Below are 25985 nucleotides of genomic sequence, written 5' to 3' on the forward strand. Positions count from 1 at the left end.
ATAATTTGGGTCCTCAACAAAGAATTTTGACTAAAATTCCCTAGTAAACTAAGTTTACTACGATTGGTTGGCAAATTCTTGATTTGGTTTTGTTGGTTTTGTTATATATTTTTTGATCTGTCTATATAGTACTTATTCCATTTTACATGTAGTTTTCTATTGCTTTTTTTTCTTAGTCTCTTATTTTCTTCCTTATGTATCCCAGGTTAAATTTGTATTTAGAAATACCTTATTTATATAGAGAAATGAAGGATCTTAAATGATTGCATGCATTTTCTGGTTAAAACTTATCTGGGAATTTGGTTCAGTGGGGGAACCTCTTGGTCAATTAGAACTGTCATATGGATGATGTTTTTCTCTCAGCTCTGGTCTTAGAACAGAACAGAGTAGCTCAGTACTTAGGATACTCCCAACATTGGAGGCCCACTGTTGAACTCCAGTGATAATCATTTAAATTATTTACTTCTTATATTATGAAAATAGTTTAAAATATTTAGAAATTATAGAAAAGCAAAAACAAAATGATTTAAGCAGTGATTATAATAGCTGACACTGGGTGTATATCTTTCTAATCTTTCAAAATATGCACATTTTTTATTTTTTATGTGCTTAAGATCAAGCTGCAAATACAGTTTGTTTTTTAACTGTATTTCTAAGTCATTAAAATCATTTGAAAAAAAATGATTTTAAGAGCTGTTTATATTCCACCATTAAAATGTTTTATTTTTTCACTGATATCAATAATTTGGCAATTAATAATTTTAAACATAAATCTTTGGGTGCACTTTTGATCTTTTCTTTAAGATTGGCTCTTAGAAGTGGGGTTACCAAATCAAAGGTTACATAATTTTAGAGCCTGATATATTTCATGACAGTAATATATTTTAAAATTTATATAATTGTCATTGTTGATACCACAACAGAAGCCACACACACAAAAATAAAAGTATTCCCAGAAACTGTTATTACCTGAAGTTTAAAAAAAATACTGTGACTTAATGCTGATTAATGATATGAAATCCTAAGGAGAGAACTAGCCATGACAGTATTTTATTTACACATAGTAACACACCTTTCTGAGCAGACAAAATAGAAGTGCTTCAAGTACCACAGAGCAAGGGAAGATGGTGGAATATAATCCTGCAAGTTAAAAAGCTTGGAGCATTATTACAGTTTAATACTAATTGTGTCACCTGAGACAGATGTCCTAACTTCCTGAGTCTCAGATTTCTCATCTGTGAGATGACAGTGTTGGTCTAGGTCAGGTTGAGGCACATGAGATATTTTGGGGTGGTACAGACCATAGGCTATAATTTTGGGTTGGTACATAGGCATAAACTATATTTTTTTTCAAATGTTTATTTTTGAGAGAGAAAGAGAGAGAGAGAGAGAGAGAGAGAAGGATAGAGGATCCAAAGTGGGCTCTGTCCTGCCAGCAGAAAGCCCTATGTGGAGCTCAAACCCACAAACAGTGAGATTATGACCTGAGTCGAAGTCTGATGCTTAACTGACTGAGCCACCCAGGAACCCCACCATACTTTTTTCTTTTCTTTTGTATGGCATATTTATTTCTTAAAACAACAGTATTTTGATTTTTAAAAAGAGTTGATTTAGAGAAAAAGATTAAACAAGTGATAATACAAGTAGTCCTCAGATATTAACATAAACCATTGAAGTGATAGGCAAATGTCTGACATGTGACAAAGAGAGTTAGGTGAATAGAGCTAGAGTCTGCTTAATGTGCTAGGTAAAATTCCAAACAAATGAAGCAACAAAAAAAAGAAATCAAGTAATTGATACCATTAACAATTGCACCCCAAACCATAAGATACCTAGGAATAAACCTATCTGAAGAAGGAAAAGATTTGTACTCTGAAAACTATAGAACACTTATGAAAGAAGTTGAAGCGGATACAAAGAAATGGAACAAATTCTGAGCTCATGGATTGGAAGGACAAACACGTTAAAATGTATATACTACTCCAAGTAATCTATTTAATGAAATTCCTATCCTAAAATTTATGTGGAAACAAGACTCTGACTAGCCAAAGCAACGCTGAAAAAGAAAAGCAAAGCTGGAGGCATCGTGATTCTGGATTTCTAGTTATGTTACAAAGCTGTAGTCATCAAGACAACATGGTACTGGCACAAAAACACATAGATCAATGCAACATAAGAAAACCCAGAAATAGACCCACAACCACATGGTCAACTAATATTCAACAGGTAGGAAAGAATATCCAATGGAAAAAAGTCAGTCTCTTCGACAAATGATGTTGGAAAAACTGGACGGTGAAGTGCAGAAGAATGACACTGGACCACTTTCTTACAGCATACACAAAAGTAAATTCAAAATGGATGAACGACCTAAATGTGAGACAGGAAACCATCAAAATCCTAGAGAAGAGCACAGGCAACAACCTCTCTGACCTCAGCCATGGCAACTGCTTACTAGACATGTCTCCAGAGACAAGGGAAACAAAAGCAAAAATGAATTGCTGGAACTTAAGATAAAAAGCTTCTGCAAAGCAAAAAGAAATAATCAACAAAACTAAAAGGTAGCCTATGGAATGAGAGAGGATATTTGCAAATGACATATGTGATAAAGGGTTAGTATCCAAAATCTATAAAGAACTTCTCAAACTCAACACCCAAAAAACAAAAATCCAATTAGAAATTGGGCAGAGACATGAATAGACATTTTTCCATAGAAGATATCCAGATAGCTAACAGACACATGAAAAGATGTTCAATGTCACTCATCATCAGGGAAATGCAAATCAAAACCATGATGAGATACCACCTCACACCTATCAGAATGCCTAAAATTAATAACACAAGAAGCAATAGGTGTTTGTGAGGCTATCGGGAAAGAGGAACCCTCTTGCATTTTTGGCAGGAATGCAAACTGGTGCAGCCATTCTGGAAAACAGTATGGAAGTTCCTCAAAATTTAAAAACAGAACTACCCTATGATCCAGCAATTTCAGTACTAGGTATTTATCCAAAGGATATAAAAATACAGATTCAAAGGGGGCACATGCACCCTGATGTTTATAGCAGCATTATCAATAGTAGCCAAACTATGGAAAGAGCCCAAATGTCCATAAACTGATAAATGGATAAAGAAGATGTGATACACACACGCTTACACACACACACACACACACACACACACACACACACACACACTGGATTATTACACAGAATTCAAAGAGAATGAAATCTTGGGGCACCTGGGTGGCTCAGTTTGACATTTGGTTAAGCGTTTGACTTTGGCTCAGGTCATGATCTCACAGTTTGTGAGTTCGAGCCCTGCATCAGGCTCTGCCCTGGTGTTGCACTGGTAGTGCAGAGACTGCTGGGGATTCTCTCTCTCCATCTCTCTCTGTCTCTCCTCTGCTTGTGGTCTCTCCCTCAAAATAAATAAATAAACCTAAAAAATTTTTAAAAAAGAATTAAATCTTGCCATTTGCAACAACATGGATGGGGCTAGAAAGTATTATGCTAAGTGAAATAAGTCAGTCAGAGAAAGACAAATACCATGATTTCACTCATCCGTGGAATTTAAGAAACAAAAAAGATGAACATACGGGAAAGGGAAAAAAGAGAGGGGGGGTGAACCATAACAGATTCTTTCTCATAGAGAACAAACTGAGAGTTGATGGAAGGAGGTGGGTGGGGGATGAGCTAGAAGGATGATGGGTATTAAGAAGGGCACTTGTTATGATGAGCACTGGGTGTTGTATGTAAGTGATGAACCACTGGATTGTACTCCTGAAACCAACATTGCACTGTAGTTAGTGCAACTAAGTAGAATTTAAATAAAATAATATTTATATTGTTAATATATTATATATTTAAATATGTATATATATGTATATATATAAAGAATTCAAATAGAAATTTAAATAAAAATTTGAAAAAAAGAAAAAAAATATGCTAGGTAGAATTCCAGATATAAAAAGGTGGTAAGCAGTGCTTTCTTATAAGGCATTCCAGGAACCCAGTAGAATTGTTGAGATGTATAAGTGAACAGAGACATGGAAATGGTTCAAATACCATTCTAGTATCTGCAACTATTTGCACTTTTTTATTTTAATAGTGAGTTCCACTTGTCTGGGCAGGATTTCTCCCCTCTTCTGTAAAGGCTGCAGAAGACCTATAGCTGTAAGAGGACCTTCCATAAGAAACTGGAGAAGACACCTTCAGCCCAGCTCTCACCATGCTCAGGATAGTTTGGGATGCTCCTCAGCAGTTGCTAAAGGAGAGGAGAGAGTCCCGGAAGCTGGTACTGGTGGTGGTGTTTGTTGCTCTGCTCCTGGACAACATGCTACTTACTGTAGTGGGTATGTTTGGATGTCTCTGCCCTGGGGGTTAATTTGGTCTGGGCTCCAGCAGGGAGCACACACCCTGCTAAAATTTAGCAGTGAGTGGACTTGAAAAACACAAAAGGTAAATGAGGTTCAGAAGTGTTCTGTGACTTCCCTACTAATAGATGCTAAGTTGGGGTTCAAGCTCTGTCCAACTGATCCCAGAGCTAGACCTTCTTGCACTATACTTCCCTGACCCTACCATCTCCATTCTTTGCCATCTCTGTATGAAAGCTGAAACAGTAAGACAAAGCTTGCCTTGTTCAACCTCAGCTATGAAAGTGAGCATCTGGTGAGTTGAAAATTTCCCCACTCTCTGTATGTATGTTTGAGAAAAATTGTGAAAACTCCATAAGTAATGATTTTGTGATTAAAAATAAATGTTAGTGAGTAGGTGATTGGCCCATACAGAATCCAGGAGTAATGCGACCAATTTTATGTTAGTTGGAATTTACTTAATCTAAAAGGATAATTTGGATGGCGCAGTCTTTTAGTAGGCTTCAAATCATGTCACACTGAGCATGATATAGAGCCTATAGTAATGCCTTTGAACCAATTAGCATTAAAAAGTATCCTTAGCCCTCATCACTTGTCCTTCTTGACTTTCAGTGCCCATTGTACCCAACTTCCTATATGCCACAGAGTTCAAAGAAATCAACACTCCTCTGCACCTTGGCACCACCACAGTTTCCCAGCATGTCCTTACTCCTCGTGCCTTTTCCACAATCTTCTCCTTCTTTGGAAATGACACCATGGCTATTAAAGAAAGTGCACCCAGTGGCACAGCATGGACAGATCGCACTTCTGGTACCATCCCTCCTCTAGTCACTGAAGCCATCCCAGCACAACAAAACAACTGCTTGCAAGGCACAGAGTTTTTGGAGGAAGAGAACATACGGGTTGGGGTTCTGTTTGCTTCAAAGGCTCTGATGCAACTTCTGGTCAACCCATTCGTGGGACCTTTCATCAACAGGTATCTCAATAAGTTCAGTGCTCTACATGGTACTCACTGGCTCAGAAGCAAGAGGATGGGCTGTGGTATCATAAAGGTAGTTAGAGGAAGAAAAGAACTCACTTGTCTATCTCTGCGGAGTCAGCTGTTTACCCAAAGGATAATATGGTATTGATGAAATGCCATGGAGCTCAAATTTTCTTAATGATGTACTGACTATTGAGTACCAAGAAAAGAACCAATGGTCAGAAGTATACTGTTGATGTTATTTCAGTGCTCTGGAACATATCTCAAAGGCAGGACTACTGCAATCCAGAACACTGGTTTGTTAGAAGTGTTTGGGATTACCCTGATGTTTCAAAGGGATATATACTCTGACTAGGGCATCCTTCCTGGAAAAAAAGATTTTGGCCCTGGTCTCTGGGTAAATTTGCATATTTGTTTATTTGCTTATACACATTCATATGTCATATTCATCTCTAAACTTGCATTCAGAGACATGTTTTCCATGTACTCAATAACTGCATTTATATTCCCAATTATAAGAAAAAAATATATAGTCCAAGTATATGGATGCCTATTGGGACTGTATCTTTTTCTTTTTAATTCTCTTTTAGGATTGGATATCACATCCCCATGTTTGTTGGCTTTGTTATCCTGTTTCTCTCCACAGTTAGTAAGTAATTTGCTTCATCTTTTATTTTATTCATTGATTACCTTTGATTTTATCACATCCACTACAATAAAGAGAGTAGGGTCAAGCTAGCTAGGTAGTATCTAAATAGCCTGACACTGATTTAAATACTTTGCTGCTTTTGATATAGGGACTAGAGCAGTAGTGGCAAATCATTCTACTTGGAATTTGTATATTCTGCTATAGAAGAAAAGACACTTTGCTTCCATCAGCTGGGGAAAATTGTAAATACTTTTTAAATAGGTGGGCTATAGTGTGTGTGTGTGTGTGTGTGTGTGTGTGTGTGTGTGTGTGTGTATCAGTAGTCCCTTGAATGAGTTTAGTACAAACCTCCCATATTTGGAGAAAGTTTGTATTATTTTGATACACAAAGGTAAAGGGCCACCAGCAAAGAATCTAAATTGGACAATAGCAACTGGATAATACCAAAGAGTCTACTGCCTTCAAGTAAAGACATTAAAGGTTATAGTTTAGAGAAATAATTTTGTTTAAAAAAAAAGAAAAATAAAGACAGTCTATCCAGTATAATATAAATGTTCTAATAAAATAGAGATGGAATAAAAATAGTAAGTGAACAAATTATGTCTGGAAATTGACCCTGAGAATTAAAATAAGAAGGAATGAAGGGGGGTGGGAGGTTAATACAGGAGAAGGTAGCTTGCCTCTGCTTACTCTGCTTCCAGTAACATTATTTCCTTCTCTCTCCTGTTTTTCTTATCACCTTTTTGTTACTTTTCTGCTTTTTCTATTGCCTTTCTTCAAGTTTTCTTCCCTTTCAGCATAGGGCTTAACTCTTATCAACCAATGCTTAACAGGAATTTGTTGCATTCAGGGTTGGAAAGCTGCAAAGAGCAGAAGCTTGATGTGTGAAGTTCTGAGAACTGCAGCTTACTTGTGAAAATTCTAGCTAAATAAAAGAAAGTGAGGAAATTCAAGTTAGAAATGTTTATTGAACTTGTAGAATCTCAGTCCATGCCACATAATAGATTAAAAATGAATAGGATTCTGTTTTATCAAATGAGACCATAATTCTCACCAAAAAACTTTGTAGAGCACACATATTATGTCTTGATGGCAAAAGCCATTGAGGGGAGTTAAAGAATGAAATGACATGGTTCCAGTCCAGAGGTTTATGATGTGTGTCTGGGGAGATAAAACAAGCACCCTGCAAAATAAGATAATGCTATAGTATCCCAAACTCTTTAGTATAAGGTCCTTGCTTGATTCTCTGCAATTAAATAATAATTATTGTTTCCATGCTATAACCAGTGTTGCTATACTGAATTGGCCTAATTCTAGCAAATGTTTGCTCTTTACAGAATTTTATGTGGCATCTCTTTAGGGTTTTTTAAATACTGAAAAGAGGTTGCTGATGCCCATTATTACCCTTAAGGGCCTCCAGCTGAGACCTATGCTTAATGTAATTAGGAGTGAAATGGCAGACCATGTTTGGGGGCAAAGTGAGAAAGAAATTGTTTTGGTTTTCCTACATAGGGTTATCAACCATTCTATTTTGCCTGAGATTCAGGGGCCTTCCAGAATGCAAAGTCTTTGGCAAACTGTAACAAGTTGGTAACTCCATTCTCAAAGAAAATAGGAATAGCCAACCTTGAACAGACTGAAAATCAGAAAGCTTAGGAGAAGGCATTAGAAAGCCAGCAAAGAGAAACCAAGTCCATGCATGTTTGAGAGACTATGATCATGTCAGGAAGTAATGGGAGAAAATTATAAGACAGCAAACAACCAAACACATCTGTAATGAAAGGGTAAATGGATTCAAATTCTGCTGATTCAAATACTTTGGGAGAGAGTCTTCTTTCTTTCAGGGACATTGTCCTGAAATGGAGGTGAGACATGTCTAGATTTACCAAGCTTACTACCAACACCCTGTAATTTAGTTTTTGATAATGTATTTCTATTTGGTACTCAGTTTTTTGTATGCTAGTCTTGAGTAGGCTGAACCTCTTAAAGGGCATGAACTGGATGTTTTCTTTATTTCACATCTGCTACAGAGTCTGTATATGATAGCTGTGTGTTTGGTATTACTTAACACATACTCACTGATTTGATTTGGTTAAAAGATCTTCCAGGTAAAATAAGAGGAAATACCTGATTGGATCACAAGATATTATTTTCTACCCAATGCCAATGGTCCTTCAATTACACATAGCTTTTGTCCTCTCACTTTAGATGACCCAATGGAGCCCAACAATGGCAAAGGTCAAATGTGGGTGTTGAATATAAAGGATTGAGAAGTAGGATCTAAAGGCATTAAAGTTTTTGGGCAGCCATGATTCCAATGGACAGGATGTTGAGCTTTGGACAGGAAATGTGGAAATCCAGCCTTCCATCCACTGTGTGGTGAATTGGTTTATGTTTCTGTGGTTTCTCAGTTTTCATGTCAATGAAAATTAAATCCTAAATAAGGCATGGGAGATTAGAAAGACAAATCCAAAAACAGAAAGCAGTGATCATGCTTTATTAAAACATATATCTAGTGGCTTATATCTATAATATCATGGGCATATTTTCTGGTGGCCAGGGATAAAGACAATTTGCTAACTGGAGCATTCTTGCTGTTCTCTTTACTCAGTGTTTGCTTTTTCTGGTACCTATACCCTACTTTTTGTGGCTCGAACCCTTCAAGGCATTGGATCCTCATTTTCTTCTGTTGCAGGTAATACTGACATCTTATGCACACACACACACCCAACACACACACCCATACATCTCTTACCATCTTCAGACCCTATAAGATTTATATGAATAGATAAGAAAGTATCCTAGTAGGAAGAAATTATGATTCAAAAACAAGACAATTGGGGGCATCTGGGTGACTCAATTAGTTAAGTGTCCAACTCTTGATTCTGGCTCAGGTCATGATCTCACAGTTGTAGTATCAAGCCCTGCATCAGGTTCCATGCTGACAACGTGGAGCCTTCTTGGGATTCTCTATTCCCAACCCGCCCCCCCCACCTCCCCCTCCTCTCAAAAATAAAATAAATAAACATTAAAAGAATAAACAAAAACAATATAATTGTAGTTATTGGCAGTGTTATAAATACCTAAGCCTGACACAACTTCCTCTGATAATATTTGGATATAGCCATCTTAGGTCCAAGTAAGTTCAGTAAGACCATGCAGTAGGCCAGGTTTGTATTTAATGCTACTCTATGGTCTTTTCTCTGTCCCCCTCTTAACATTTTATAGGAAGAATAATGTGAATACTACCAGTAACCCTATCACACTTTGAAAAGTATCATCAAATACAACATTTAATGTAATCCTATGAAGTAGATATTTTATGCCATTTTTCACATGAACAACTGACATGAAAGCCCAACCCATGCTGTCTTCCAGATACTCTGTTTATGTCTTCCTTTAGCACCTCCATTGAATAGAATAGTGTTCTGTGTTTATAGATTTTTTTCCTTTTTTGACCTACCTCATATACATTCCTTCAGGAAAATAAGATAGGGAATGATAAAATGCAATGAAATGCAGAATCAATGGACAGTGGTATTCTGTATTACCCTTCCCAGAGACTTTTACACTTCCAACAATATTGTGAGCAGAAGGAGACAGCAATGTGAGAGTTTGGGGGACCAGTGAGGACAGTATTTATAAAGTACTATGCATTAAGTTTTATAAAAACCCTCAAACTGGAACTCTAGGTAAGATGATCCCTGAAGATATAATAGGGATAGAAGACTAAGAACTAATAGACCAAGAATTCAGTGAAAGAGGCAGACAGAGGGCTCCTGTATGCTAACTCCATTATGTAACTCTTCTTTCAGGTCTTGGGATGCTGGCAAGTGTCTACATTGATGACTATGAGAGAGGGCATGCCATGGGAATTGCCTTGGGGGGCCTGGCTTTGGGAGTGCTGAGTAAGCATAACCTGGACCCAAATCTAGGTTCAGAGGGTAGGGTAGTGCATACTCTTTGAAGATGGATCCAGGAGGCAGGTGTTTCTAAGTTCAAGGAAGACAGTATTTTTTTTCCCCTTTTCTTTCCAATTACATGTGGAGTCCTTCTGAAATGTTTCCCAAAAAAGGCAAAGTCTCTTTCCCCTTAAGAAGCTTAATAGCCCATGAGGGCCTGGGAATGGTCCAGAAACCCATGTTAGCAGCCACTGTCTCACCTCAATTTCCACACATGGCTAGTGCTCTCAAAATGAAAGGAGCTCCTTGACAGATTTTGTGCTAAATATATTGCAGACATAATCTCTCTTAGTCATCACACCACTATAAAGGAGGAATTATTGTCTTCATTATACAGATGAGAACTAAAAAGTTTAAGCAACCATCCAAGATTACACATACAGAAAATGCCAGAGCCAGGATATAGACTCACATTTTCTGGCCTAAAAACCCAAGCTGTAACATACTTCCTTTGAGGTTCATCTCTCATATGATTCATTTGACTAGTCCAACAAGTCAAATATTTTACGGAGCACTTATTTCATGCCAAGCACAATGTTAGGACAGAGGGGATATGGGTAAGAAGCCTCACACATGGTTTCTCCCCTCCTTGCAATCTAATTGAGGGAAAAACACCAAAGGTCTGTTCCCTGGTCCATACCCCACCTCCCACCACAACCATGGGAGAAGAGGGAACAAAAACCCTGTTCTTTGTTAATATCCATTTTCCCACCCAAGCTAAAATTTTGGTTCATCTTGGTCTCCTTTATCACTTCTCACTCTCAAATGGATAAGCCCAGTATATTCTGTATAGCTACTTCCTCAAGGTTGGTTCCTCATCACATCTCAGTTGGAACCAGCCTACTGCCTGATCTCGTTCACCTTCCTTTCTTCCCCCAAGTTGCCACCAGAAAAAATGTCCTATGCCCAGAGCTGGTGGCATTTCTCCCCTGCTAAAAAAACATGTTTCTCCATAGCTCACAAGGCCAAATACATGCTTTATCTGGATATACGGGGCACTTGACTATTTGGCATCAACATTCCCCACCTCTACTCTTTCTCTCCCAAATACTCACATTCTAGTGACTGAACACTGAACTGACTTCATTCTATTTCTTCTCCAACTACAGTCTCTTTTATGACACCTCAATGTTCTTCACTTATGCTTCTTCCCCACCTGTATTATCCACTTGACAAAGCCCTTGTGGCCACCTGAACTCACTGCACTGTGTTTACACAGCACTTTGTAGATTGAAACTTTCCTGTTGAACTTTACTTTTCACCATGTTCTAATTATTTGGGTCATCCCACCCCACCCCAATCACATGCATTTTCTCTATTTGAAAGTAAGCCCCTGGGAACCAGGTCTTCTTCATCTCTGAATCCCCAGAACCTCATGTGGAGCTCAGTGCCTCGTAGAGCTTTGGTAAATCTCATTGGATATATGTGGACAAATCACACCAACTAGGAATTGACCCTTACCTCTGAAATCTGTTTTTCTTTTCCAGTGGGAGCTCCTTTTGGAAGTGTGATGTATGTGTTTGTTGGGCGGTCTTCACCCTTCCTTATATTGGCCTTTCTGGCGCTACTAAATGGAGGTAAGTCACCATAAGAGATCACCAGACAGATGATAGCTTAAATCAGGTTGGCAATGTACTCTGCTATGGTGTCAGTCTTGACATACTTGAAAAATCAAGGACTGCCCCATTCTTGGAAAGAAGGAAGAAATTCAGAGAGTTAGATCTCTACATGATAGGGTGATAATAGCAATAGAATTATGGCTGTTACTGGAGTTTCCAAATAATCAGTGGACAAACTAAACTGTCTCTTTCTCTGCCTCTTTCTTTCTTAGCACTCCAGCTGTGTATCCTACAGCCTTCCAAAGTCTCTCCTGAGGTAAGAGGGCACCAAGCTCCATTGCCAAGGGATATATAGAATGGTTAAGTGCTAAGACCCAGTCTCCCCTAGATCATCCCTGTCAAACCATAAGAAGAAAGGTGAAGAAGAGTGGAGTGATGGAAAGTGAGAACTATATCTGGATTCCAAGATAGGTCCATATTTAGGGTAATGTTGGGGATGGTGAGGGAGTCTGGTTTGATGTTGGACAAAGATGGAGGAAGGACCTTATGAAAAATTAAAGAAACATTACAGAATTTATATATATGAACTCAGAACAAGAGGGAATGACATTGGGACCTGTGAATTCATGGTTATAACACCTCAGAGCTAGAGAAGACTTTAGATGCTGTTCAAACTCTCCACCAAGAGCATCTTTGCACACTATCATCCTATCACGATTAAATATCAGAGTTGGGGGGCGCCTGGGTGGCTCAGTCGGTTAAGCGGCCGACTTCGGCTCAGGTCATGATCTCACGGTCCGTGAGTCCGAGCCCCGCGTCGGGCTCTGTGCTGACAGCTCGGAGCCTGGAGCCTGCTTCCAATTCTGTGTCTCCCTCTCTCTATGACCCTCCCCTGTTCATGCTCTGTCTCTCTCTGTCTCAAAAATAAATGTTAAAAAAAAATTAAATATCAGAGTTGGTATTTGTCTGACCCCAAGCCAAAGATGGCTCTGAGAAATTCATATTAAACCACATAGAATAAAAGACAAGTAAGTACAGAAAATGTGGGAAAGTTTGATCTAAAAACCTTGATTTTATAGCCACATCAGACAGAAGTGTGGGTAATATGGGAACACACTACTTGCAATTGGGATCTGAAGTGGGGGCAGTCTTGCGGGACCAAGTTGTTAATCTGTGGGGTGTGTGCTAACTCCAAGTACTTAGTGTCAGAATTGAATTACATTCTAGGACAACCAATTGGTGCCCACAAAGAACTGAAGAATTGCTTGGTGAAAGTTCCCACATTCAGTGTCAAAAGTGTTGTGAGAGGAGAAATTATTTTCTAATATCTTTTTCAATAATTTTGACTTAGATGGTAATGTTACAGATATGCAAAAAATTCAATTATTATTTTTCTGGCTGTATGAAATGCCATTGTGCATGTACCATATTTTATTCAATCTCATAGATTTGAACATTTAGGTAGTTTCTAGTACTTTGCAATTATAAATAGTGCTACAATTAATAACTTTATGTATATACATTTTATTACATTGGAAGTAATCTATAGAATAAATTTCTAGAGGTGGAATTTTTGGGCCAAAGGGCTTATTGGACTTCTTTATGTGTATTTTATGATTTAGGTTTGTCTCTTTAATTTGAATTATATGTTTAGTTTTAATATCTCTGAATATTTCAATCCACCCTTGTGTGTATGCACAGATGATTATCATACCAAAACTATTCATTCTATTACAAGATAAGATGTAGTTAGCACCATGGATTAAGGCACAGAATTCAGGAAGTTTGAAAGTGGGAGAAGCTCCAGCTACTGAGTCATGGAATACTGTGGAAAAGAAGGAGCTATTTAAGATTGACTATGAAGAAGGGTAGAATTTGGACGATTTGGACCTGTAGAGAGAAGGAAGATAGTTTAGGCAAAAATAACCACGAAGTTAGTTAGGCAAAAATAACCCACTAAATGAATGGGAAGAAGATGGAATGATTGAGTTTAGCTGGAATAAAAATTTGCTGGGGGTAGACAGAAGTTAGAACTGAATATTTAGAACTTATATTTTATTTTTATTTTTATTTTTTAAAGTTTATTTTGGTATAGAGAGAGAGCATGAGCAGAGGAGGGGCAGAGAGAGAGGGGGAGAGAGAATCCCAAGCAGGCTCTGCACATCAGTGTGGAGTCTAACGCAGGGCTCAAACTCAAGAACCACAAAACCATGACCTGAGCTAAAGCCAAGAGTTGGAAGCTTAACAGGCTGAGCCACCCAGGTGTCCATAGGCTCACATTTTAATCTAGATATTCAAACACTTTCTGCTATACTTGTCTAGTATGGCTCAAAATGGTTAGAATAAAGCATTCAGAATGCTTGAGAAGCTTTCTAAGTTATCACCTCTGTGTTCACCTTTGGGATTCAGTACTTTGCCTGTGGTTCTCCCAGGGCAAACATTAATGCCAGTGAGATCTAGTGGTAAGGCCCAAGAGCAGAAGTCCAGACATCCATTGTCCAAAGCTGGCCTTGCTGACAATCCACTCTCATCTGGTTGATGATCATTTGAAGGCAGGAATCATGTATGGAATATGTTGTCCTACTCTTTATGACTACTACATTGTCTGTCTTATATACAGGAGGTAAACTGCCAGGTGACTCTGTGACATTGGACAAGTCACTTTATCTCCTTTAACTTGTGTGTCTGCTCTCTTCAGTAACATAGATGGTCATAGCTGACCATCTTGTAACATAGCTGACATAGATGGTCTCTAAGGTCCTGTCTGCATATTCTCAGATTATATGAAAATAGGAGAGATGTACACTGTACAAATGGATGTTTTTTTGTTGTGCATGTTCTCAGAGTGCCAAGGGGACTCCACTTCTTACACTTCTCAAAGACCCTTATATCCTGGTGGCTGCAGGTAAGCTGACAATGCCTCCCTTTGGGATAGGAAGAGTCTGGGCTTCAGGGTAGCCATGGGGGCTCACAGAAATGTCTCTCCAGGCTCCCTCTGCTTTGCTAACATGGGAGTGGCCATGCTGGAGCCCACACTGCCCATCTGGATGATGCAGACCATGTGTTCCCCTGAGTGGCAGTTAGGTAAGTGACATTATTCCCCAACTTGGGCTTAGCCAGAGGTGTGTGCCATGGCCATTTCTCAGGTAATTGAGAAGCATTATCAGGTCCAGGTCTTCAGGGTCACAATGTGCTTCCTTTGTCACCACTTTTCTTTTTTTTTTTTTTTTTGTCATTTGTATTTTCTCTTTCCATACTTATAAATTGAGCCTGAGTGGCCAGGCAGTACCTCCAAGAAGCATCCTGAGATGGGCGGGGTGGGAGGGATTGAGAGGGGCTATGGAGAGTCAACATGCCCAGCTAAGTCATAGAATGATCAATAATTTTTAGTCAAAAGACCTCGGTTTTCATTTCAGCTCCATTGATTGGCTATGCAAACTTATGCAAACCACATCAATTTTCTGAGAATATTTTTTTTCATCTCTGAAGAGGGCATCAGAATACTGTCTAGTTCAAAGGGTAATATGAGGAATACATGTTATAATTTGTGGAAATGCCTTGCACCTGTGGAATATTAATATGCACCACCATTAACATCCACACTTTTCTCTCTTCAACTCCCCTTCCCCTAGATTACCCTTTTGCTATCTTTTTACCTCTAACAAGGTGTTTATGGAGCATGTTGTTCTGTGAGAAAGGCCTCTAGCCTCCTCTGATTCATGGTGAGAGGTACTCATGACTCATCTGAGCTTAGATGAGCTTAGGTTCAGGAAGCCTAAGAAAAGGGAACATAGAAGGCTACATGTCATTCAGTCACTGTAGAGAGGAGAAGCTTATGGGACCAGAGGGGAAGTTGATATGAATTTGATAAAATTCAGTATACAATAAAAAGTACTAAATCTAATTCTTTAGGGGACAATTCTAAGCAAGGCTCCAAGCTGCACTCCTAGCCTCAAATTGAATTTTTCTGGGCTGCGACTACCTCTGACCATGACAATTAATTGAATTGGTGCTTGTAATAGAAAAGCATCCTCTGCTCCAAGGCTCTGCTGGCTCAGGCTCTTGGTGCAGGTGGGCAAATACAGCTCAGAACAACTCCTCTTCAGCCTTTCTTCACCCTATAGGAGAGAAAAGTGAACCAGCCTTCAATAACTGCTGAATTGTTGACTTTGGGTTTAACTGTAATTGTCATGACAGTTTCTTTTAGGGACCACTATTTCCTCTAGGTACAGAAAGGCATAGAGAGGCTAGTGACACCAAAAGAAATTCACTGGGCTGATTCCACACAGTCCCTTATGGAGGTGAGGCTGCAGCAGAAAGCCCTCTGGAGAGTAAGTCAAAACACCAGTAAGGCTTTGTCTCCCACCATCCTTTACAACTTTCCTCAATGCTATCTGCATCTGTAAGTCTAGCTTCAAAAAGTCTCACATCATCTGAAAAGCTTGTTAAAATTCTGAGTGTTGGGCCCCACCCAGAAATTCGACAGAATCAAGTTTGCATTTTCATAAGTTTCCTGGTGATGCTGATGTGGTATCAGTGACCACACTGAAAAATATTGCACTAAATGGAGACAACCTCTCATGGTTGTTAGGAGTTGGAGACAGCAGTTTTGAGGGTGCTTTGTGGTCTGTGACTGGACACTTTTTAAGTGACCCAGCACTCTAAGTGGAGGAAACAGCACAGGCTTTGGAAATAGGCCCACTTGGGTTTGAATCCTGATTACTTACTGGTTGTGACCTTGGATAAGTTATTTAACCTCTTCATACCACTTCACACCACTTTTTTTTTCCATTTGTAAAAAGGGAGATGTTTTCAGGATTAAATATATCTATGTATTCTAAAGGGATTAGCATAGTACAAGAATACAGGATAGTTATACTCAGCAAATAAAAATTATTATTTTCATCATTATTTTTCTAGAAATTATTTAAACAGTCACAGATATGTGTAATTTCCTGCTCCTTTGAAGATATGCTGTGAAAAATATATGTTTGTCTGTAGACATATAGTTTGTAACACCTATTTTGCACAAAATACTATTGAAATGCAACCTATACCCAGATCCTAAAGAACAAGCCACGTTAGTTGAGGAAAATCTCATTTAGAAAATTCCATGTCATTCAAAGCAATATTAAGGAGATGTATTTAAGTGGCTAGTGGGCTTCTTAGAGATGCTCATTTCCAGATCTCAGGTAAAAAATGGAGTAGGTATACTTTTAAATTTTTAAAAGCAATTACAAATAAACAACTGGGTACAGTTTTGATGCCCTGTACAAATAGACAAATACACTAAGATATGCTTCACTTTCAGCCCATTGAAGAGAATATTAAAGTCAAACAAGCCATTGACCAATAACTGGTGAATTGTTGTACTTTGGGTTTAATTGTAATCATCATGACAGTTTCCATCAGGCAACACTGCTTCATATAGCTACAGAAAGGCATAGAGAGGCTAGTGAGACTTGAAGAAACTCACACTGCATTCTCTACAGTCCCTTATGCCAGAGCCATCTGTGCTCTCACACCACTGGTATGGGTAGTGGAGACACAGGAAGTCGGAAGGAGAAGGCCTGGGTTCAAGTCCTGATCCTGCTACTCACTGGTTATGATGTTAACAGTTAAGGCTGGTGCTCTGAGGGCACTTATTGTGTCCCAGACACTGTGAAAAATGGTTGGCATACATTATCTCAAAGCTCACAACCAGCCCATCTGGTAGGAATTATTATTAACGCCATATTTCATATGGGCAGTATGGAGGGCATTTTTTGGGATGAGCACTGGATGTCATATATAAGAGATGAATCACTGGGTTCTACTCCTGAAGCCAAGACTACATTGTATGTTAACTAACTTGAATTAAAAAAAATAAATTTCTTAATCTTTACCCAATTTCCTATTTTCCCCTCCAAAAACTCCCTGGCTTTGTAGAACCTCCTGTCATTGACATGTGTCCCCGTGCCTTCATCTTCTTCTCCAAACACTTCCTTCATCTTCTCTTGCCCTGAAACCCTAATGTTTCCTGAGAACACCCTTTCCCAGCCCTCTTGATGGAAGTCCACATTCCTCTAGACTTTGCTTACTTTTGCTGCTGCTGGATCATTTCTTCTTAATTCTCCTTCAAAGACCCAAACACTCTTGAAGATCATGTCATCATATTATACCCCCCTCTACCTCTCTTCATTGCAATCACCTATTGACCCCTTACTTACCCATTCTCATTCATTAAAGTTGTCAATACCTGGTTCATATTCTTTTATCCTTTACACCTATAGCCACTTTTGGTGGCTTCAATATCCAGGTGGAGAACTTTACCAACATCTTGGCCTATTCCTTAATCTACTTTCTTACAATAATCTTTTGCAATTTTTCTTTCTCCTCTCCACCTCAACCAATCAAACCTTTAATTGTATCACCTTTGAAATTTCAATTCCAAGCTTTCAGGTTATCAACTTACATATTCCCTGCTCAGGTATTCTAATATCTCCATATCAACAAATTTTGGCTACTCTAAGCTCACCAATCCATTGGCCTCAATTCTTTTCCTATTTCCATCATTTCTCATATCCTCACTTATTCATTTACTCAGCTTGGATTCCATCATGATGTTACTCTTTTGAAAGCATTGCTAATTCCTTTGCCTTGCTCTCCCTCTAGGGTTGTCAGCTGGCACAGCATTAATTCTGGTTAAGCCAATCTGTTTTCCCACTCCTTGTCTGCACATGAGTAGTGGATTGGGGCTGTAGGAAAACACACAACTAGGCTCTCAGTTTAACCTTATATTTATGGCTACAAATCTAAAGTAGGTTTTCATAGGAGCACCTGGGTTATTCAGTTGGTTAAGTGTCTGACTCTTGATCTCAGCTCAGGGTCATGAGTTCAAGCCCCGCATTGGGCTCACTGCTGGTTGTGGAGTTACTTTACAAAAATTGAAGTAGGTTTTCATATTACCCAACAACATTTTTCTAAGTCCCCAGTTTTGTTCTCCTTCCAACTTTCTGAAATGATAATTTTACACTTATCCATTCAAACTTCCTCTGTACCCTGATTCCTTTACCTTCATCCTTCTCATCTCCTAGTCATTGAGAAAATAGAAGCAATGAGATAGGAACTCACATATTCCCTGCACTTGTACCCACATTCGTTGCCTTCTCTTTATGGTTGAAGCATCCCAACTCCTTCAGAGGCCAAGCTACTTCTACTGCTGCTATTTCTACAACCACAACAACTAATACTACTACTACTACCACCACCACTATCACCACCATTACCACCCCACCCCCACCTGCCCCCAGCACCACTATTACTCCTTTTTCTTCTTCTTCCTCCTCCCCCCATCTCCACCTCTTTCTTCTCCTCCTCCCTCGCTCAACTCCCTCTTCCACCTCCTTTTTTTCTTTTATCTTCTTCCTTCTCCTCCTCTTCCTTCTTCTCCTTCTCTTCCTCTTCTTTCTTCTTCTACTTCTTCTTTTTCTGCATTCCATCCCTTCTCAACCACTTCTTTGGCTACTTCTTATTACCTTTGTTAGCTCCTCTTCTTTTGCTAACTTTTAAAGTTAAGAGTCCCTGAAGGTTCAGACCTTGGATTTCTATTCTTCTCTATCTGATATTTCAGAGGTGATCCCAGCCCTCCCTATGGCTTTAAGAACCATGTATAAACCAATGAGTCAAACATTATATCTGTGCTTAGGATCAGACTTGTCTAGACTTGTCTAGACTTGTATGCTCACATCCTGACATCTCCAGTTGGATATTTAATACACATTTCAAACCTTTCATGTTTTTTCCCCCAAGCTCTTCCTCTACCAAATTAAGTAAGACAAAATTAAGTAGTACACCAAATTAAGTAAGACAAAAAAGAGTGATCCTTGATTTCTTTCTTTCCCTCACTCCCACTATGCCCACGCCCAATCTGACAGAAAATTCCACTGACTCTACCACCTTAACACCTCTGATTTTATTCACTTCTTTCTATTGTGACCTCTAAGCTGAAGCATTGTCACTTTCCTCTTGGGTTCTACAAATAATCTTCTGACTTCCATGCTTGTCCTGTGATCCCATTCTTCTAACCACAACCAGAGGACTTTTAAAAATGTAAATTAAAATATGTTGTTTCCCTCCAAAGTTTCCCATTGCACTTGGAATAAATCCCAAATTCTAGGCTTACATTTTCTTTCTTTCTTTCTTTTTTTTTTTTTTACTTAAATTCAAGTTAGTTAACATGCAGTGTAGCCTTGGCTTCAGGAGTAGAAGCCAGTAATTCATCTCTTACATATGACACCCAGTGCTCATCCTGAAAAGTGCCCTCCTTAATGCCCATTACCCATTTAACCCATTCCCCCATAGACCTATATTTTTTTATCACTCTTCACTTTGCTCATTGTGTTTCAGCCACACAGACTTCCTTACAGACAAATGGTTTCTTCTTTAAGGTATTTGCATTAGATGTGCTTTTTCCCCCCTGCTTTGAATGCTCTGCTTTGATTCGCAAATCTCAGTTTAAATGTCATCTCCTCAAAAAAGTATTCAACTCCCAAACTGAAGTTAGCCTTGTTCCTGGTCACACTTCCATGTCACCACATTAAATTTTCTTCACAGAACTTATCATTTTACAAAATTATCTTTTTTCATTCATTTGTTTGTGTGTTTATTATTTTCTGGCTCCCCTCTCTTGGAATGTAAACTCTCCAAAAGCTAAGATTTTGTCTATCTTATTTACCCCCTCTAATCCTAGAACACTTGAGACATAGTAAAAGCTCATTAAAAGTAAACTGAATGAATGAATGAGACTCAGAGAGGGTAAGTTGCCCAAAGTCACAGAGCTAAAAAGTAGCGAAACTAGTTTGAACCCAAAACTGTGTGGCTCCAAAGCCCATGATCTAAACCACCTGGCTCTACAGTCAGAGAAAGCAATGTAGCTGGTGCTTCAGTTTACAAAATACTTTTACATACATTATACAATTTACTTCTCAGTGTAAATTGGTATGATAGAGTCATAGCTTTGTTTTTGCCAGATGTATATACCAAAGTTCAGAAAGATTTAGTAACATACCCAAGATCATTACCAGAGCAATAGAAAGAAAGGTGAATAGCAAGGCAGGAATTTCACGTCCCAAGATATATTTATTTCTCTCTCTAATGCTGATGGTCTTATGCTGATAATCAAAAGGATTTTATACATGAAAATGGCTCATTAGAGCCATTCTTCAAGAAGTTTAAGTGGGGAGCTTGGAACACATTGTATTAAAGCTAAACAAAGTCCTACTCCTGAGGAAAATGGAGGTGAGAGCCTTCTGTCAACTTCTCTGGGTTTGCACAAGGATCTCCAAACCACAAAACAAAGTGGCTTGGGGTCCTTGAAGGTAATAGGCAACAAAGTGGCTTGGGGTCCTTGAAGACTTAACTGTCTTGTAGGAAATAAATTATGTAATAGTTAACTGGGAATGTCCTAAGATGAGGACCTTTGTCTTTCCACAGGTCTAGCTTTTTTGCCTGCCAGTGTGTCCTACCTCATTGGCACCAACCTCTTTGGTGTGTTGGCAAACAAGATGGGTCGGTATGTAACCTGGGAATCTGTGGAGAATAAAAAGAATGTAGGATGAGAGAACCTTTTGAGGTTGTCCCTGAGCTTAGGATAATGAACAGCTTCTCTGATATTTAAAGTTTAGAACAAGTACACATAGATAAAAGCTGCCCACAGGGAGGATGAGGGTGGGTAGTTGGTGAGGACAATATAGAGAAAGGATGGCCCTGAGCTGGTTGTGAGGGATAACCTTTATTTCCAGTTGTTTGTTGTCTAGTTGAAGTGCTAAAATAACCCCACAGAGAACAGTCATGAGAAAGCTCAGTACTTTGGGGGCAGTGGTTATCAGATTGTGTTCCATAGATCCCTAGAGAGTTCTAGAGGGACCTCAGAGGCCATCAAGTGTAAAAGGTTGAGGGCTAAAAATATGAGTATGGATTCTGTTCAACTACAGTGGGAAAAACTTTAGTTTTATCTTTGGAGCTCAGCATAAAGATTTAAAAAATAAGTTCTTAAAACCCCTGCTATAGGAAGTCAGAAAAGGAAAGAAGTATGGTATTTTCTGTGGCTTTTGAGATGAACCTTGAAGACCAGAAAAAATATGAATAGGGAAGATATAGTGTGAACTGGGAGTAGCATGATTTATGTTTGAGGGTTACTACCAAGGGGCAAGTACATTCTGAGTAAGTTGATTCCTCTTCTAGAGGAAGAAATAATATGTTCCGTTGCACCTCCTCTGCTTCTACTATGGAAAGAGATATGGAGCCTGGAATAGATGAGGGCAATGAAAAAACAGGGAAAGATCTCTCACCTGGTTATAAACAAGTCATATAGAGATGTCTTCATCTTCTCACATCCTAAGGGATTCCTGGAATTAGGGGTGGTAGGAATTTCTCCCTTTAGCAATATTTGCTGATGGCTTTTTTCTTCCAGGTGGCTCTGCTCCATGATTGGGATGATGGTTATAGGTACCAGCTTGCTTTGTGTAAGTATAAGTCTAGGAGGGAGAGAGAGAGAGAGAGAGAGACAGAGACAGAGAGACATTTAAAGACCATTTTCCTTTAAAATAAACGGAGGGTTAACTTGGCAATGATTGTTGGAAGGACTGTTTCTGCATAGGTAGGAATTGAGAACTGGGAGAGATGCCATCAGGCATCCCATTAAAGGAGGAGGGAAGGAGGGAGGAAGTGTAATTGGGGCAGATGTAGCCAGAGGTCTGAGGTCCTATGTATGGGCACATGAAACTATCCAAGTTGGTATCTGTTTCTGGGGCCAACAGAGTGATGACTTTTATGACTTAATTTATTCATCCCACCATGACAGGACCCTAGGGGAACCATCATCTGAGTTGCAGGCTCTGGTGCCAGAATATTTGGTATAAAAAGAAAGAAAGAAGAACTTTCTTATTTTCAAGAGCCCCCTTCAAGCTCTCTAAACCTTCATTTTCTCCTCTCCATAATGGGAATCATCAGCACAATTGTCTCCTAGGCTTGAGGGAGATGAGACTAGAGCTGTAAAGCACTGAATACAGTGTTCAAGAAAGGCTGGAGGTCCTGATCAGGAACATGAGCTCCACATTCATTCTCAGATTTTCCACTTTCTGCTTGTGTGACTTGAGCTAGATATGTCACCTCTTTTTGTTCAGTATCCCCATCTGTGTAGAGAGGATTCTGTTAGCATTTCATAGGGCTGTCCATATAAATAGCAACAGTGTCTGACACATAGTGAGCCCACAGTAAATCTTAAGACAACTGCTGGTAAAATATAAATACCCCTTGGGAATAATCCTTAAAATTGTGTTTAGCCACTAACATCTAAATGGTATTTTAAACCTCTGAGGGGTAAATGTTTTGGGGCAGGTGTAGGTAACAGATGCTCAAGGAGAGAGGGAGGTAAGGAATCAGCAAAAGAGGAAAGGAAGGCTCTCAGTGGAGCACTGGTAAGGCAGAATAATGAGTTTCACAAGCTTGCTGATATAGCACCCCAAACATGCCACCTGCCCCTCTAGATTATGGGTAATTTGTTGTTGGTGTATTTTGTCTTCCTCCAGTGGCTACCAAGTTAGAATTTAACTAAAACCTTTGAATGTTCCTAGTAGAAAAGGGAGGAAACACTATTCAATGAATAGTGAGGACAGAAATGTATGTCTGGGGTGGGGGGGTGGGCGGTGGTTAAAGTAGGGGGAGGGCTCATTCAACAGAAGCTCAAGCATTGTTATAGTATAATGGAGTCAAATTTGAGGTTTAGACTTAATCTTGCCACTTATTAGATCTTAACTTTGGATAGGATGTTTAATCCAAATGGCACCAATCTAACTTTCATATCTTTAAATTGGAGGTAAAGATTCTTCTTCATAAGGAGATGTGAGAATCCAGATAGATAATACATGTGGTACACAGCACATGGCTAATAAATGCATTCCATATGAAAACGCTTTGTTTCTGTGGTGATTCAGCTGGACTCCTGATGAACTCTTCTCCCTTCCCTGTTGCAGGTTCCTCTGGCTTATAATATTTTTGGTCTCATTGGCCCCAATGCAGGACTTGGCTTTTCCATAGGTAAGAGTACTTTTAAAGGAGATAAGAACCTCCTGAATTTTGGCCTTGGGTCAGATAAAAGGAGGTATATGAAAAGACAGAAGGAGCAGGAGGGCAGCTGACAAAGATGTGGACTTCTAACTCCTACCAGGAATAGGTGTCAGTGCTGAGTGGGAGGATAGCAGGCAAAAAGACTAAAGGAGAATAAGAAGGAAAGATGCCACAAAAAGGGAAGGGACTGTGAGTAGAGCTGACAGTGTCCTGTTTCCTCTGGCTACAGGTATGGTGGATTCCTCTGTGATGCCCATCATGGGACACCTGGTGGACCTGCGTCATACCTCGGTGTATGGGAGTGTCTATGCCATAGCTGATGTAGCTTTTTGCATGGGTTTTGCTATAGGTATGTTGGCAGGGGAGAAGGGAGCACCCAGGACCTGGTTTCCATTTTCTCTTGTTTACTGTTTACCAACTGGAAATAGAGTCAGAAGGCTGATTCTCCTAAGGTTCTGGAGATATTTGACTTCAGGACATCCTCTGGGTCACCTATTGCCCCTTGCATGGTGTCTTCTATGTGATCAAGGCTCAATAAACACTGGTAAATTTGGTTTATTCCTCACAGGCCCATCCACCGGGGGAGCCATTGTGCATGCCATTGGCTTCCCCTGGCTTATGGTCATCATTGGGGTCATCAACATCATGTATGCTCCTCTCTGTTACTACCTGAGAAGCCCCCCAGCCAAGGAGGAAAAGCTGGTAAGGGGCTCTGACTGCTGCTAAAAAAATAATAATCTGGGTTTTTTTTTTCCATATCTCTCTCACATTGTTTTTATCCTATGCCATTTCCTCCCTCTTTGAGTGTTTTTCTGCTTTGCCATGTTTTCTGATCTAATTTTCACCTTTATGTTTCCTTTGTTTTCTTCCTTATTTTCCCTTTTCTATGTAACCACTTTGCTTCTTACATCGGGTGGTTAAAAAGGGTCCTAAGTAAAGAAGAACAATGAGAACCTCAGGTGCGGGGGCCATCAAAAGCATCCTGTACTTTAGTTACTAGCAAAATATGAGTTACCAAATTATTTCTGCAAAGAAGGCAAAATTCCACCAGGCTAATTCATTCATTAATTCATTAATTCATGTCTGCCATTATATATATATATATATATATTTTTTTTTTTCTGCCATTATCTTTACCAGGTCATCATTTAAAGTACAAAACCCAGGGAAGAGACCACAACATATGATTTTAGTTAATAAGATACTTTCTTTTTATTGCAGCGTGAGCACCCTAAGGGTGCTTAGTGATGGATATGGGGGCTGCTCAAAGGGATGGAAGAAGACAGAGGGGTCTGATAGGGGATGGTTCCAGTTTCAGCTGACTCCCTGCTATAGTTTGCATTACCACTTTTAAGATTCAATTAAAAGCATTCCAGATATTTCTCTTGACTAGAGTTGCTATACCTAGGTGCCTTGGGAGGCCTGTGCCTGTAAACGAAGCAGAAAAAGAATCCTACCCCATTTCTTGACTCTTTCCCGAACAATACTAGACTTGAGTAAGCTAGTGAGGGAAGGGAACTGGGAGACTGGTAAAATATATGCAGTAATTTCTCTTCCTGACTCTTGCTTCAGGCAATTCTGAGCCAGGACTGCCCCATGGAGACCCGGATATGTGCAACTCAGAAGCCCACAAGGGAATTTTCTCTGGGGGAAGACAGTGACAAGGAGCCTGGCAGTAAGCAGTAGCAGCAGAAAGTGGTCTCTGAGCCTTGTCACATGTTGGATCCATGAGCCTTGGACTTCAGTGACCAAAGAGTGACCACCTCTTTCCCTAATCATGAGATCTCTATGGGCTGCTCAACAGGCTTTACTTCCCTCTCCCCTGGGTATACCTCCCCCTACCCCTGACTTCCATGAGTGCCATTCCCCGGTTCTCTCCTTATCAATGTAACCCATAGCTCTTCCTCTAATGCTTTGCTACCTCAGCTGGCCCATCTTTTATGGGAGGACATAGCTATGCTTTCTCCTAAGCTGTTGTAAGCCTGATTAAACTTGAGCTGTGGTGGATTCTGCAAGGAGTGACTCATTCCATTGAAACAGCTTTGAGCACAGTGTGCCCCTGAAACCAATGGGGTAAATGACAAACTGCATTTCATCTATTATCTGATATTCTTTGGCACATCCCCAACAGACCATAAAACTTTGTCCTCTGTTCCTCCATTTGGTCTTTCCTGAGTTTTCTCAGCTGAGTTGAGAAAGTGTCCTCAACATTGTACTGCTGCCAAATTGCCAATGTGGGAAATTGTTTGCCTGGTTCTTAGAAGCTGAGTAGTTTTTCTGTGGCTAAACCTAGAGCTGCTAAAGTGACTTTGTCCTCGGTGAATGGGTGGCCGTGTTTCTACCTTTCCTAAACTCC

The 25985-nt window shown here is 39.5% G+C and overlaps 1 protein-coding gene across 3 annotated transcripts; it reads left to right on the forward strand.

Annotated features, from left to right (window-relative positions):
- The first annotated feature begins 4135 nt into the window (after positions 1-4135).
- On the forward strand, positions 4136-25985 carry SLC18A1 (solute carrier family 18 member A1). 3 transcript variants are annotated; one of them, XM_053900676.1, is made up of 15 exons: positions 4136-4348; positions 4982-5345; positions 5942-6000; positions 8612-8695; positions 9816-9908; positions 11450-11539; positions 11794-11837; positions 14366-14426; positions 14510-14605; positions 20996-21074; positions 21975-22026; positions 23536-23599; positions 23859-23978; positions 24198-24331; positions 25202-25985. In XM_053900676.1, exons 1-15 carry the CDS (start codon positions 4225-4227, stop codon positions 25313-25315), a joined length of 1578 nt encoding a protein of 525 aa, XP_053756651.1. In that variant the 5' UTR covers positions 4136-4224; the 3' UTR covers positions 25316-25985. The 3 variants fall into 3 exon arrangements, with proteins under 3 accessions (XP_053756651.1, XP_053756654.1, XP_053756653.1); XM_053900679.1 differs by lacking the exon at positions 24198-24331; XM_053900678.1 differs by lacking the exon at positions 14510-14605.

The sequence above is a fragment of the Panthera pardus genome, unplaced genomic scaffold, assembly GCF_024362965.1.
Source record: "Panthera pardus isolate Hobbes unplaced genomic scaffold, ASM2436296v1 HiC_scaffold_13, whole genome shotgun sequence".
Lineage (NCBI taxonomy): Eukaryota > Metazoa > Chordata > Mammalia > Carnivora > Felidae > Panthera > Panthera pardus.

What these genes read in the sequence shown, in the direction of transcription:
- SLC18A1 (XM_053900676.1), top strand. Translation starts at nt 4,225, where the DNA reads ATGCTCAGGATAGTTTGGGATGCTCCTCAGCAGTTGCTAAAGGAGAGG. An exon ending in CCTGTTTCTCTCCACAGTTA is followed by an intron (nt 6,001 to 8,611) that starts GTAAGTAATTTG and finishes CTCTTTACTCAG; the next exon opens with TGTTTGCTTTTTCTGGTACC. An exon ending in TTGCATGGGTTTTGCTATAG is followed by an intron (nt 23,979 to 24,197) that starts GTATGTTGGCAG and finishes TATTCCTCACAG; the next exon opens with GCCCATCCACCGGGGGAGCC.